The sequence below is a fragment of the Populus trichocarpa genome, chromosome 8, assembly GCF_000002775.5.
Source record: "Populus trichocarpa isolate Nisqually-1 chromosome 8, P.trichocarpa_v4.1, whole genome shotgun sequence".
Lineage (NCBI taxonomy): Eukaryota > Viridiplantae > Streptophyta > Magnoliopsida > Malpighiales > Salicaceae > Populus > Populus trichocarpa.
This window is the reverse complement of record NC_037292.2, coordinates 8,011,792-8,027,066: the sequence shown is the minus strand read 5'-3', so window position 1 is coordinate 8,027,066 and position 15,275 is coordinate 8,011,792. Positions and strand designations below refer to the sequence as shown.

Below are 15,275 nucleotides of genomic sequence, written 5' to 3'. Positions count from 1 at the left end.
TTATATTAAAAATAATTTTTAAAAAATAAAAAAATATTATTTTAAAATATTTTTAAATAAAAAACACTTTTAAAAACAATTTCAATTTTATACAACTTCAAAACAGACATTATTGGATTTTTAAGTTCAGAAGAGGCCCCCAATAGCCCCATCTTGTCTCTTAACAGCCAATGCAATGCCGCGTGGCCATGCTGGATCACTGTCGGTCAGACACTGTCAATACCATATTTATTTTTTATTTTATTTTGACGGTCAGATTATTTAAGCTTTTCTCTGAAAAATCCTGTTTAAAACAAGACATCATTGTTCGATTTAAGGGCGTTCTTCCTGTTAGAATAACCTATTAACTTTCTACCTAACTTTGCCATTCTCTCTTGATTAAACAACTGGGTGGATGTTTTTATAAAATTCATTCTTTTGACCTCCTTTGAATTTTCGGTTGTTAGCTGAGGACACCACAAATGAAGAAGGAGCAAGTGTTACCGTAAATGAGCAAGTCGCAAGACAGAACCTTGTGAGAGCACGGGCATGTCTCGTGCCACCCAGCGATTGCCACGCCTTTACATGTCCGTTTCATGTGCTCCCTTCATGCTTTAGGATAACCACCTGACCGGTCCTTCCAGCTTTAAATTACTCTATTACCCCCTCCATACCACTGTTTTTTCCTCTTTCAAGCTCTTCTCCTTTTCTCTTATTTATTTATTTTTTCCCATTTAATCCCAATCTTTTTCTCCAGGAACCGGGCTCCATTGGTTGTATAAATTACTCAATTATTTCCCTTAAAAGGTTTAGATTAGCTCGTTCTATATTTTATATGACAAGAGTTTTTAATAATAATTAGTGGTTCCTCGTGTGATCTACTGTGTGAATTTATCTATATTCTCATTTAATGAGTATTAAAATCGTTTGTACGGGAGAAAAAGCATGACAAAACCGTGTCTTTCCTTTATTTATTTATTTATATGATACGCACTATATTTGGAAAAAAAGAAGTGAACCGGTTATGTGTACTAGGTTTTGAATCATTTGCATTTTTAATTCAGATAAGATTTTTATTAGTAACTGGATCTAGTAATTATTATGCTAGTTTTGACGTTTTTATTTTTATTCTTCATGACTCTACGAATTATATGAAATATATTAGTATTCATACATGTGTGTGTGTATATATATATCAGTATTTATATTTTTTTTATGATATTAAATGCACGCATACATGCGAGTATATCATTAACATGGATCAATTTATTTTTGAATCCAAAACTTTTTTTTAAAAGAAAAAAATCTGCAATGTTGACATTCATCTAACAGAGTCATGGAATGATGATTCTAGTAAATACACGTACACCCTGGCCCTCCAACATGGAAAGCTTATTTATTAGAGCACTTGTGCTTTTACTTTTACTTTTATTTTTAAAAAGTGTTTTTTAAAAAAAATAATTTTTTTTAATGTTTTTATATTAAAAATAATTTTTAAAAAATAATAAAAAATTATTATTTAAATACATATCTAAATAAAAAATAATTAAAAAAACAACCAAACTAATACAACTGAATCAATAAACATGGACTATTGGTAATGATCGGACCACCTACTCCCCTGAACTTCATGTACTTGCTCCGCCACTGCTTACCACATTTGTCTTCCTCGCTTGCTTTGTAAGAATATTCAACATCATTCTTAACAAATAGTTATCTAATCTTTGGACTATAAAATAAATAGTTCGATCAAATCCAATCAATTAAAAAAAAAAAAAAAAGTCGTAGTTCATTTTTCGAGGTGCGCTCGGTTATTTTCATTGACTTTCTCACTTAAGGATGCAAAAATTTATGATAGGCTTGATCAAATACAATTCAATGACGATAACTACCACTGCTAGAAATTACATTTGATTTTAAGATTTTAAAAAAAAATTAGAATAGTAAATTAAAAATACTTCCGGAATAGCATAATTAAAAAAATTATTAAAATAATATATATATATATCATGATTGAAAAACACATTATTTCTAGTTTTTTACTATTTAAAATAGTAACATGTATTAAATAACAAAAAAAAAGAAAATAAAAAAGAAATAAACAAAGGAAAAAAAACCTCGAAAACATATAAATACTTCAATTACAACACTATCAATATTATCAAAAAAATCTTAAAAAAATAAATTTAATTATACCAAGTAAGGTCAACAACGATGACTCAGGTGGATCATACTTGTTGTCCAAGGATGAAAGATGAATCACTTGTTTTTAACGGTAAGTGTGACCCACTCAATTTACCGTTGGTGACCTTGTTTTAATGTCATTTTATTTATATTGTTGAAATAATTTTGATGATACTGATAATGTTATAATTGAAGTTTCAATGTATTTTCAAGATTTTTTTCTCTTTCTTCTTTCATGCTCATTTAATATTTTTTTATTTAATGCTGCAAGATGTAAATTTCATGTTTCTCAACTGCAATATATTTAAATTGTGTTATTTTACTTTGGTTATTTCGCTAATATTTTTCTAAAAATGTACCAATAATATATATAAAAAAAGAGAGCCTGATTTCGAGCATTCTCCAATGATGATGCCACAAAGGTTAATTAAATAACCCATAAAAAATATTAGTATGCACGGGTATTTCTCAGGCTCAAGTAGAAATTAAAGGTTTTTGTAATGGCAAAGACGCCACCAAGCCACCTTTCACTCGTCAAACCTAAGTTTTTTTCTAATTTTTCTAGTCACATGTCAGGTAGAAACAAACATGGGTGATGAGATAAGGTTGTCATAAATGAACATTCGTATCTTCTTTTTCTTCCTTTTTTTTAATGAACATCAAGCTTTAATCTTGATATGTACATTGTATATTCAAGATATCTCATGCATTTCTTGCCGATATATTCAAAGTAATTTAATAGTTTTTTCTAATACTAAAAATAAAATTTGAATCTAAAAAGTCAACGAGCTGATCAAGCCTCCCCAACCACCAAACAAATCCTTAAAACTCACCACTATATTACTACAAGATTTTATACTAGTTTAAATTTAACTGAGTTAAAAATCATAACATAACAAATACCAACTTTAAAAAATTATCAGATGAGGGTATTTTACATTTAATATTACAGACCAAACCAATAAAGTTTCTAAACACGATAAAGTCTATTTGGAAATGTGGTTATAATTACTTTTTAAAATGTTTTTTATACTGCAATGCATCAAAATAATATTTTTTTATTTTTTTTAAATTATTTTTGAGATCAACGCATTAAAATGATCCAAAACATATAAAAAAAATTAATTTTTAACCAAAAAAATTTGAATTCTTGTAGAACGCGGTTTGCATCGCGTTCCCAAACGATGCCAGATCCTTCTATATTAAATTGATCTGTTATTTATTATTTAACTTTATAATTTTATAATTATGCTTATGCTACTAAATAAAAAAAATATTCTAGATACCACTTGCTAGATTAATGATTTATAAAAAAACTCACCGATTGGTTTATGATCTTAGATTGCTTACTAATCTCAGTTAATAATTTTTCAACAATGTTTTAATAGATAAGGGATTTTTTTTATTCTTTTCTCCTGCCAAATATAAACACATTTTCTTGTTTAAGTTCCTAATGGTGAAAATCTTCGTTAATTAGGATTAATCTAAATAAATCTCTTCAACAGATTTAAATTAGAAAAATCTTGCCAATATCTAATCAACCTAAAAAGTACTTTTCTTTTTCATCTCAGTAAATCTCAAGATTAGAGGATCGTGATTATAAATTTTAAAAATAAACTAGAAATATACATAAATTATTTATTTAGTTAGTTTTGTCTATTCCAAGCTTCGTAAATCCCGCTTACGACCTCTTTTCCATTTAATTTTTCCCCATTTGCCAAACAAACATAAATAAATAAATAATAACTCACTTTCTAAAATAACTGAAGAAAGAAAGAAAGAAGGAGACCGATATAAAACGCCCGTCTTCTCCATTTGCCTTCTTTGTATTCTACCTCCTCCTTTTTCTGTTTTTATACGCTCCGTTCTCTTCTCCTTGTTTGCAAACAAGGACAAAGTAATCCACAACATCTACAAATAACTGGAAAACCAAAGAAGAAACCAATTTTTTTTAAAATGAAAATCTAGCAATTTCTTTAAAAAAAAAAAAGAAACAAAAAGGAGAGAAATTAGGAATTTCAAGATTTTTTTCTTATTAATTGATTTGCTGCTATAATGGCGACGCCATTTTCTGGTATAGACAGAGGTGGAGCAGGAGGAGTAGCGGTAATGGCAGGTCCATTGAATCCAATCGATCCTTCAACACCGTCTAAAACTTGCCTGAAAAGTTCGGCTTTGAAATCTCCAATTCTTATCTTCCTTTTCTTCCATAAAGCTATTAGGTCCGAGCTCGATGGCCTCCACAGCGCCGCCATCGCTTTTGCTACTACTGGTGGCGATATTGAGCCGTTACTTGAGCGATATCACTTTTTTCGCTCGATATATAAGCATCACTGCAATGCTGAGGACGAGGTTGGTTTACTAATTTCTGTTTCAAATTTGCTGGGTTTCAGGCTTTGATTGATTTATTATACTTAATTTGTTCAGTTCAGTTTTCCTCTTTTCAGCTTTCAATCTTGCGTTAGATTCTATGGTGTGTTAGTGTCTTGTAATCGATTGAATGGGAGTTTTGGAGTTTTTTTAGGGATACGTAATTGAATCTTCTTTCTATTTTATTTGTCGTTTCAGAGATGATTTCGGGTGATTATGGCTTAATTGTGCTTATTTTTTAGTTGTGGTCATTCGAGTTGATTGTTTTGGATTGGCTGAGAGTATAATTTGATTTCTCAATAGAGTGAGTAGACGGTACCAGTTGAAGCTTTGTACTTTGATGCATTGACACGTATGAACGGTATCTTTATAGTTTATATTCTGATACTAGTGCGGTGGTGATGAATATTTTCTTCTTGCAAAACGAAGTTCTGTGGAATCTGAATCGCCAAGAGCAATAGCAGTTCAATATATGGCCTTGTAGGGATGGCAAAATTACCTGCCCCCGATGGATACCCGTCAATACCCAACCCAATGGGGGCAGGTAAGGTATGGGACGCATTTTTACCCTGATAAACAAATGGGGTTGAGTGTGAGATACATGCCCCCTGCTCCGTGGAGAACCTGGACCTGATTATAGTATCCATAAATATATATATATATGGAATAATTAATCTTTTAAAATAATTTTGTTGCTGGATTTATATTTAGATTATTTATATTTAACTATGTATGAGAGTTTTGGTAAAATTCAATGGTTATATGCACTTAATATTATTTTTTCATTGCATATTAACCATCAAATATTAATTGTAAATACAAAAAATATAATTTTTTACTTAACGGGGAATCCCCAGATCAGCTCCAAACCTGATGGGGGAAAAGTTTTCTTCTCCGCCCCGGACCCAATTAACATGGGGCATAGATGGGGAATTATAACCTGCCCCATTTCCATCTCCATGGCCTTGTGATTAAATTTGATGTGATAGCTTTGATTGTGGGTGTACCGGATGGTTAAGAATCAGCATGCTCTGTTGGGTCTGTTAGTGCCTAAACAGCAGGTTTTAGAGGAGATCAAGTACAGTGTGCCTCAAAGTCATGGTTCAAAGGAGCATACTATCCCACTGGGAAGACATTGTTGGTAGTTACTGTGTGCATGTTCACCTCAATGACGTATAACACTGCTACGGTATGATATGAGAAGCTCACACTGTGTATGTACCATCCATGGTATGTTTATGGCAAGACCCTTTCAATTGTTAGCATGACCGAACTATCAGATAGCGTTTCAATTGTCATTATCCATGGTCTTTTGGTCGTTAGATTAATTATAATATGGTAGGATATGGACTCCATATGTTTTAGGGGGTACTTAATGACTGGGGTTTCTTGATTAAGGTATGCACTGTTCACTATAATTGCTTCAAATGAAGTCATTTATTGCTTCTCATGTTACTTTGGGTATGTGTTTTAATCTCCCTCTCATTTTTTTGCAAGTTATTAGTTATTGAATTAGCATTGCATTTATACTCCTGTCCTCCTTTCTTAAGTCATGGAGTATTCCATCTTGTGACTACCTTTGCTCGATGGTTATTGTTTACCTATAATTTGGGGGTTGAGAGTTATTTGCATCTGTATGAGCTACAGGGTATTTGACACAACAAAATGAAGCTGGCTTGAGTTTAGAAGTAACAGATATCATAAATATGTAAAAAGTTTGCTAAATTGAGAAGGCTGAGAGGGCAAGATAATCTGATAATCATTGTTTTGCACAACAGTAATGCAATCTACGTTCCTCAAATTAATTTAGCCATGAAATATCTCTATGATACATGATCTCTGAATTGAGGATTTATTGTGGGATTTATCACTAGTTAATTAAGATATCATTAAGTGCGATGAATGAAAGCGGTATATTTTGGAGAATCTGCTACATTTTCTTGCAAGAAGTACTGGCTCTGCAGCTTTTAGTAGGTACTGTTTTGTCAAATAACAGTATAAATTTTCTGTGCCACGTGGGCCATAGTACAAGCTTTGGAATCCTGTCGCATTTCCTGTTTGTGATACAGTACTAAGTGAAATAGGAATAAGAGATTTGTTGATGTAATTTCTTGCCCCTCTTCTTGCTCCTTAAACTGACCAAAGGTAGAAGGTGCTTTCAGAAACAATTATGGCATGGACTTCCAGATTTCCATAGTCATCTATCAATTGAAATTGAAAAATTAACTTTAGGATCAAATCAATTAGAATTGAAAAGCGGCATTGCTTACATAGGTTTGTAATATCTGATTTTTTTTTAATTTTTTAATAAAAACAGTGTGTTCTGGGACTGTATTGAAACACACAGGGCTGGTATTTGGAATATTGACTTGGAAGATTTTTTTTTATTCGTCTGGAGGCCCATCAGGTCTTGTGCTGCAGAACGGTGTACCATCCTTTTCCTTTAATCTCTAGTTCTTAATGTCTCTTAAGATTTAATGGCAGGCCGTTTTGTATCATGCCAAGTGTCTTTATCAGCTAAGTTAGGCAGCATCAACTAATTAAACTATCAACTGTACAAAATAAATAGTGTCTACTTGGATTTTCATGGTCTGTGCAACTTATTTTTGAGAGAATCATAAATGATGTTACCAGCCACAAATTTCATGCTTGAAGATGGATTATTTCTCTGTTCTTTAGGTTTAGCTGATACACAAGTAGTTGAGGATTCTGACAGTGTTATTTTGCAACTGTAGGTTATCTTTCCTGCTCTTGATATCCGTGTGAAGAATGTGGCACGGACTTACTCCCTTGAACATGAGGGGGAGAGTGTTCTTTTTGATCAATTATTTGAGCTGCTTGATTTAAATATGCAAAGTGAAGAAATCTATCGGAGAGAGTTAGCCTCTCGTACAGGAGCCCTTCAAACATCAATTGATCAGCATATGTCAAAGGAAGAGGAACAGGTAGTCTTTTGTATCAGTTATACAAGGATAGCTTTGCAGTTTCTCATGATAGGTTTAAGGCAATTTGAACTCGATCCTCCTATTCTCTAAGTTGACTGTGAACGAGATGCTCTCTGAGTTGCCAAATCCATGCCATTGAAACTTCTCTTACTAACTGGCAATCATATTTCACAAATAATTCAGTAGTTGTTTGATACACTTGGTCAATAATAAATTTGAGTTTCACCAATTTTTTGGTGAATGTGGCAGGTCTTTCCCTTGCTTATTGAGAAGTTTTCATTTGAAGAGCAGGCTTTCCTGGTATGGCAGTTTCTGTGCAGCATTCCTGTTAATATGATGACAGAGTTTCTTCCTTGGCTTTCTTCCTCTATATCAACTGATGAACAACAAGATATGCACATGTGCTTGTACAAGATAATCCCAGAAGAGAAACTTCTCCGGCAGGTGAGGATCTTTTTGGCAGTGAATTTGATATATATATATATGTTTTTGGATGGACTTAAGGGTAGGAGAAAAGCAAGCTGACTCAAACTTCTGTTAATGAAGGTTATTTTCTCCTGGATGAAAGGGACAAAATTGTCTGATACGTGTAAGAGTTGTGAAGATAATTCTAAAGCCTGTTGTCAAGATTCAGGAGCACCAACTTTAGAGTGTCAAAGCATGAAAAGACACTGTGCATGTGAATCTTCTGGAGTGGGTAAAAGGAAATATATGGAGCTAAATTGTGATGCTATCATTTCCACTGAATTCCATCCAATAAATGAAATTCTGCTCTGGCACAATGCCATTAAAAGAGAGTTGAATGATATAACTGAGGCAGCTAGGAGCATACAGCTTTCGGGAGATTTTTCTAATCTGTCTTCATTCAACAAGAGGCTGCAATTCATTGCAGAAGTTTGCATCTTTCACAGGTGCAGTTTTTCTGTGTTTTCATATTTATGTCCTTATTATAACACTGTTGAAGGATGGACTTTATTTCACTAGTTGTGCATTAAATGTAACTTTCTTTGTGCCTAAAGATAACCATTTGGCGTGAGTAGTCCATCATAGTATGGTCCACTGAATAAATTGTGGCATCCTACCTCTTATCAGTCCTTTGAATCCACATTTTCCTTTTTGTTTTAAAAACCCTTCGCCTCAATAAAGAATAATAAAATCTCTTCAAATTGTTCATCTTTAAAGGCACTCGAACTTCACTGGATCCTTCCTTTTCCTTTCACTGCCTTTACAGGAACCAAAGAAAAGTGTAATAGAAAGAGAACATGAATATTAGTTATTTGTTATTGGAAAACTAGAAAGAGATCATGAATACTAGTTTTGTGTTATTGGCAAACTTATGAACATCCAATTTATTTGAAATGCTTGTTCTCTATGACTGCAGTATTGCTGAGGACAAGGTTATATTCCCTGCTGTAGATGCAGAGCTCTCTTTTGCCCATGAACATGCAGAAGAAGAAATTCAGTTTGACAAGCTTAGGTGCCTGATAGAAAGCATTCAAAGTGCTGGAGCCCACACATCTCTTACTGATTTCTATACAAAGTTGTGCTCCCAAGCTGATCAAATCATGGACAGCATACAGAAACACTTCCAAAATGAGGAAGTTCAGGTAAGCATGTTGTTGCATCACTGTGTGGATATTGTCTTACCAATGGAAGATGCATGTTCATTTTTTAGTTTCTGCTATTCTTAACTGGAAAAAAAAAGAAATAAAAGAAAGGTAGAGCTACAACGTCACCTGCATATTAATTGGTATTTAAAATCAACAATCGTACACATCTTGGCTCTTACTGGCTTGGAGAGCTGTCTGACAGGTATATTGCATTGGCAGGTTCTTCCACTTGCTCGAAAGCACTTTAGTGCCAAAAGACAGCGTGAACTTCTTTATCAAAGCTTGCGTGTGATGCCCTTGAAATTGATTGAATGTGTCTTACCATGGTTGGTAGGGTCACTTAGTGAAGAGGAAGCAAGGTCTTTTCTTCAAAATATGTACATGGCAGGTTCAGTGTCAATTCACAACTTCGCCTTTTTATTAATACTAATTATACCTTATTGACATTTTATTGAGGGTTGTCCACTGTGGTATCCATCTTATCAGTGCTTTAAACCTGTCAATTACTAACTTGCAGTGAGATTTCTTGCAGCTCCAGCTTCAGATTCTGCATTGGTTACACTTTTTTCTGGTTGGGCATGTAAGGGTCGTTCTAAAAATGTTTGTTTGTCTTCAAGTGCCACTGGTTTTTGTCCTGTGAGAATCTTGGCTGGGACCGAGGAAGTTACCAAGCAGCGGTTCTGTCCATGCAACTCTCGGTCATCTGTTGGTGATGAGCCTTCCTTGGTGCAAGCAGATGGAGCTGATGACTCTAGAAGGCCGGGCAAATGTGGAAACTTGGTAGTTCGGGAAGACAACAATGCTTGTCCCTCTACAGAGCCTGTTGATACCCAAAAATCATCTTGTAGTAATAATTCTTGTTGTGTCCCTGGGTTAGGAGTAAATACCAACAATCTGGGAATTAGTTCTCTTGCTGTGGCCAAATCTCTACGCTCATCTTTTAGCCCTTCTGCTCCTTCCCTTAACTCCAGCCTTTTCAACTGGGAAATGGACACAAGCCCCACCAATATTGGTTGCTCATCACGGCCTATTGATAACATATTCCAATTTCATAAAGCCATCCGCAAAGACCTGGAGTATTTAGATGTTGAATCTGGAAAACTAAATGATTGCAATGAAACTTTGCTGAGGCAGTTTACTGGTAGATTTCGTTTGTTGTGGGGTTTGTATAGAGCTCATAGTAATGCAGAGGATGAAATAGTATTCCCTGCATTAGAATCTAAAGAGACACTTCATAATGTTAGCCATTCTTACACTCTGGACCACAAGCAGGAGGAGAAGTTATTTGAAGATATCTCCTCTGCACTTTCAGAGCTTACTCAGCTTCATGAATACATGAAGAATACAAATCATGCTGATGATTTAATTGGAAAGTGTGCTGATTCGTCTGATTGTAATGATTCTGTTAGACAGTATAATGAGCTTGCAACAAAGCTTCAGGGGATGTGCAAATCCATTAGAGTAACTCTGGATCAACATGTTTTCCGGGAAGAACTTGAGTTGTGGCCATTATTTGACAGGCATTTTTCCGTAGAGGAGCAGGACAAAATTGTTGGTCAAATAATTGGCACCACTGGTGCAGAGGTGCTTCAATCGATGTTGCCATGGGTAACATCTGCTCTCACCCAGGAGGAGCAGAACAGGATGATGGACACGTGGAAGCAGGCAACCAAAAATACAATGTTTAGCGAGTGGCTTAATGAATGGTGGGAAGGAACTTCTGCTGCAACACCACTTAAAACAGCATCAGAGAGTTGTATTTCACTAGGTTTCTTGACTCATTTATTCGTTCTATCAATTTACCTTTTATTCACTGTTGAATGTGGCATAATTTGTGTGAAGAAAGCTGCTAACTTGAGACATTCTGCAATGTTGTTTCTTGAAGGTGGCATTTTATTTTTTATTCTGGCTGGTATTAGAACATTTTAAGTGTTGCTGTATTTATTTTCTGTTTAGGTAACGATCTCCATGCAAGTCTGGATCAAAGTGATCATACATTTAAGCCTGGGTGGAAAGATATTTTTCGGATGAATCAAAATGAGCTAGAAGCCGAGATTAGGAAAGTTTCTCGAGATTCAACTCTTGATCCAAGAAGAAAAGCTTATCTTATTCAAAATCTTATGACTAGGTTTGTGTACACTGTGCAAACTCCCTGCAGTTTTCTGGATTGCCATACTTCGACTTGCTCTGATCAACATATTTGATCGATTTTGTTAGCCGCTGGATAGCTTCTCAGCAGAAGTCACCTCAAGCAAGAACTGGTGACCATTCAAATGGTGGAGACTTACTTGGATGTTCTCCTTCATTTCGAGATCCAGATAAACAAGTATTTGGGTGTGAGCATTACAAAAGAAATTGTAAATTACGTGCTACTTGCTGTGGCAAGTTATTTGCATGTAGGTTCTGCCATGATAAAGTCAGTGACCATTCGATGGATAGGTAATTTAGTGTTATTCGTTCATACTTGGTTTTGATTGGACTTTCTATAGACTTTATGGTATTTTAACTTTTTACTTTCAGGAAGGCTACATCTGAAATGATGTGTATGCGCTGCCTCAGAATTCAGCCTGTTGGACCAGTTTGCACCTCTGTTTCCTGTGGTGGGTTCTCAATGGCAAAGTACTATTGCAGTGTCTGCAAATTTTTTGATGATGAAAGGTATTCAGACTCCCTTTCACCTTTGGTTTATTGATTCTAGAAAACATAAAAGAAAATAGTGGTTTCCGGTTTTAGCCTAACTAGGCCGTAGATTTTCTGGATTTCAATTAGAAATGTGATGTGCATCTTCTATCATGAATTTATTCACTTGTTCTTCCAAAATTTATAGCATGCAGTTTCTCTTGTTTGGCAATTCAACTTTTTCAATGATTATGATGAGAGGGTGCGTATGAAGTCAGCTAACATGTCTGGAAGCATATACCAAGAAGAAAAAGTTTGCATGTTACCCTCTCGTCCATTTTAATTACAGAATAACAATACTGATTACAATGATAACTGACTGGAAATGACCTATTTGCCTTTTCATTTATTTTTTAAGCCATAGTGAGAGGGGTGAACGTCTAATCTGTTTAGCATAGCAGTTCAATCCTTTCATTTATTTCTTAAGCCGTGGTGAGAGAGGTGAAGGTCTAATCTGTTTAGTAAAGCAGTTCAATTCTTTCAACTCTACCATGGTCTTTAAATTTATAAGAGTAACTGCTTCTGAACCTATCCCTGCCACTAGATTTCCAGCAACTAACTGAATTTATTTCAGGGCTGTTTATCATTGCCCTTTCTGCAATTTATGCCGTGTGGGAACTGGTCTTGGTGTTGACTTCTTTCATTGCATGAAATGCAATTGTTGCCTGGCAATGAAACTAGCTGACCACAAGTGTCGAGAGAAAGGTCTGGAAACAAATTGTCCCATCTGCTGTGATGACATGTTCACTTCAAGTGCAAGCGTCAAAGCTCTTCCCTGCGGTCATTTCATGCATTCAACTTGTTTTCAGGTCTGTTTTTTTTATTTGTTTTGTCATAAGATTATCTTCGTTCCTTTTTGTTTCAATTTTTGCCTGTTGCAATGATAATACATATATATCATGAGGATAGTATGAACCATTTTTTGTGTGCCTGGTGCTTGATTCTGTTTGCACTTTTCATTGTGGCAGGCATACACTTGCAGTCACTACATCTGCCCAATTTGTAGCAAATCTCTGGGAGACATGTCGGTAAGATGTAACCATTTTTTTTAATTAACAAGTAAAATCTATTCTGTTGATCATAAAAATTTATGATTAATTACAAAGTATTGTCAAATGTCTCATTTCTGGTACTTGCTAACCTGGCTACTTATCTTCTCCAGGTATTAAAACTAAATGGTTGGTGTGATCTTTTCTGAACCTTTTTAAAATTCGAATGGACATTCAGCAAATTATTGAAAAGATCCACGATACCAAATAAAGGGAAAAAAAGAAAAGAAAGGGAGCCGTGACAATTTATATGTTCATAAAGACATCCTTTTTATTGTGTTAATAACAGTCTTGATAAACTTTGGTTTCTTTCTCGTATATTTAAACAATCTTGTGAAACTTGAATTTGTTTGACTGGGTTAACGTTATGCTTTACTGTATAACGAGGGGGGTTTGCGGTTCTTAGTCTGTTCATCATGTACATTTTATTGTTTGTGATCCTTATTTGGTGCTAGATGTGCAGTCAGTTATTTTGACTGGATAGTACTTTAAAGTATAGAATGGTGGTATGCTTGTTACTTGGACTCTTCAGTGGGCTTGCGATTTCTTTTTATTAAACAGAATCTCAAAATCAAATCCTTCTATTCCATGTACCAAAAGATTTATGGAGAGATACACTTCCCACAGAAGATGCTTGGTGATTCTTGTGATCTTCAACTAGTGGGCTGCTACGAATTAGACATTGCATGCAGGGATCTTTTCAGTTTCCCTCTTTTTTCTTGCCAAGCAAGCGAGAGGAAATGAATAAATTATAAAATTATATCGTGATTAGACATGAAAAACACTTGAATTTCCTTAGTGGTTCCAGGAGATGAATGTAAATGAAATAATATTTTTTCATAAGCTCCTTAGCGACCTGTATCTGTATTAAGTGAAGTATTCCATTGAAATGTAAATGAAAACTTATTTTGTAGTGGGGAGTGTTTGTTCATGTCCATATTATGTACCGAGGCTGAAATAGTGATGAGGTGTATTAGACACTTACGAAGGCACTTCTCTTTGTTCAGGTTTACTTTGGTATGCTTGATGCACTATTGGCTTCTGAGGAGCTTCCAGAAGAGTACCGGGATCGCTGTCAGGTAATTATCCCAAGTTTCCTTTGACATCCTTTGTCATTTAAGCAATGCTAAGATTGTTTTTTTTTTTTTTTAATGCAGGATATATTGTGCAATGACTGTGACAAGAAGGGCACAGCACCTTTTCATTGGCTATACCACAAGTGTAGGTTGTGTGGGTCATACAATACCAGGGTAATTAAGGTTGATTCAACAGATTCAAACTGCACAACTTTGAACCAGTGAGGGCATATGGCCTCGCATTGCATGTATAGGCATGTATCCGTGCACCCAACAGTTACACATGGCTTTGTAAATGATATGCCATTACAATACTCATTTCAATTTTACCGTTTTTTCCTCGGCTGTATTCTTTTCAGCTATTGAGGGCGTCCATGTTATGCCGCATAGCTTTTGTTTCTTATACCACCGATCATTTGCTTGCTGGGTAGAAAATACTTCTGAAGACGAGTGCAGGAAATTTGAAAATTTTTGTTTTGGTTGTTGAGATTAGCCAAGTTAACTTTTGAAATATTACTGTCCTCGATTTTACAAGCTGTGCTCTGAGCATTTGTTTCTTCTACCACGATCATTGTCTTGCTGGGTAGAAAAATACCTCTGAAGAAGTGTATAGGAAAAATGAAGATTTTTTGTTTTGGTTTACATGCTGTGCTCTGACTTTGGAAATCTTGGGAAAGCATATATCAGCTCCCTGAGATTTTCTTGAGAAATCCCTTGGGAATGCTTCACATAAGCTGGGTGTTTAAACGTTTTAGCTATGGGATGTCGGTGTTGGAGACAGTTGGATGGAAGAAGTACATTCAACCATATCACAAGCACTCAAGTGGAGCATACTCTCTGGCTTGTATCTGCTAAAATGCAATTTAGGGGAATTTGACACGGCCAACGCTTAACTGTCTTCAGTCTAAATGCTGCTGCTAATATATCGTGGTCCTGACCCTTGGTCCAGGGGCAATGAAATCCATCACTCCATCTTTTATCCGGCGGTGGAATTTCCTTACAGGTGCAATTGTATTTCGCAAGAGAGCATGCTTGGAACTTCTAATTTAATTTTCTTGTTTTTGCTAGGAGTGACAAGTTACTCTGACAGTTTTGGTAATTAAAAGGACGCAGAAGCTGTTGGTTCTTGGCCAGTCGCATTCTGAAGAACCCTATTCTTTTAATTTTTTTAATAGCACAGTGGTTAAAAATATTAACCAAGTTAATAACTTATTTATGAAAATGGCATGGCTAGCCGAGAGGCGCAAGTGTTTCATGCACAATTGTTTTTAAATATGCACAGATGTACAATTAGTTGCATGCTGTGCATTTTTCCTATAATATGCAAAATTGTGCATGCATCTTGTGAAAGCACTGCCATAATCGTATTCTTTGATTTTTTGC

At 35.0% G+C, this 15,275-nt stretch overlaps 1 protein-coding gene across 4 annotated transcripts; it reads left to right on the top strand.

Moving 5' to 3' along the window:
- The first annotated feature begins 3,963 nt into the window (after positions 1–3,963).
- LOC18101509 (zinc finger protein BRUTUS) lies at positions 3,964–14,426 on the top strand. Of its 4 annotated transcripts, none has more exons than XM_006379687.3 (14): positions 3,971–4,515; positions 7,269–7,478; positions 7,728–7,922; positions 8,025–8,389; positions 8,860–9,085; positions 9,308–9,476; positions 9,621–10,856; positions 11,045–11,216; positions 11,306–11,527; positions 11,609–11,746; positions 12,342–12,576; positions 12,736–12,795; positions 13,824–13,895; positions 13,974–14,426. In XM_006379687.3, exons 1-14 carry the CDS (start codon positions 4,219–4,221, stop codon positions 14,115–14,117), a joined length of 3,741 nt encoding a protein of 1,246 aa, XP_006379749.2. In that variant the 5' UTR covers positions 3,971–4,218; the 3' UTR covers positions 14,118–14,426. The 4 variants fall into 4 exon arrangements, 3 of the variants coding, with proteins under 3 accessions (XP_006379749.2, XP_024461996.1, XP_024461997.1); XM_024606228.2 differs by lacking the exon at positions 3,971–4,515 and adding an exon at positions 5,274–5,722; XM_024606229.2 differs by lacking the exon at positions 3,971–4,515 and adding an exon at positions 5,274–5,763.
- Positions 14,427–15,275: the final 849 nt, after the last annotated feature.

What these genes read in the sequence shown, in the direction of transcription:
- LOC18101509 (XM_006379687.3), top strand. Translation starts at nt 4,219, where the DNA reads ATGGCGACGCCATTTTCTGGTATAGACAGAGGTGGAGCAGGAGGAGTA. An exon ending in AAGAGAAACTTCTCCGGCAG is followed by an intron (nt 7,923 to 8,024) that starts GTGAGGATCTTT and finishes CTGTTAATGAAG; the next exon opens with GTTATTTTCTCCTGGATGAA. An exon ending in TCCAAAATGAGGAAGTTCAG is followed by an intron (nt 9,086 to 9,307) that starts GTAAGCATGTTG and finishes TTGCATTGGCAG; the next exon opens with GTTCTTCCACTTGCTCGAAA.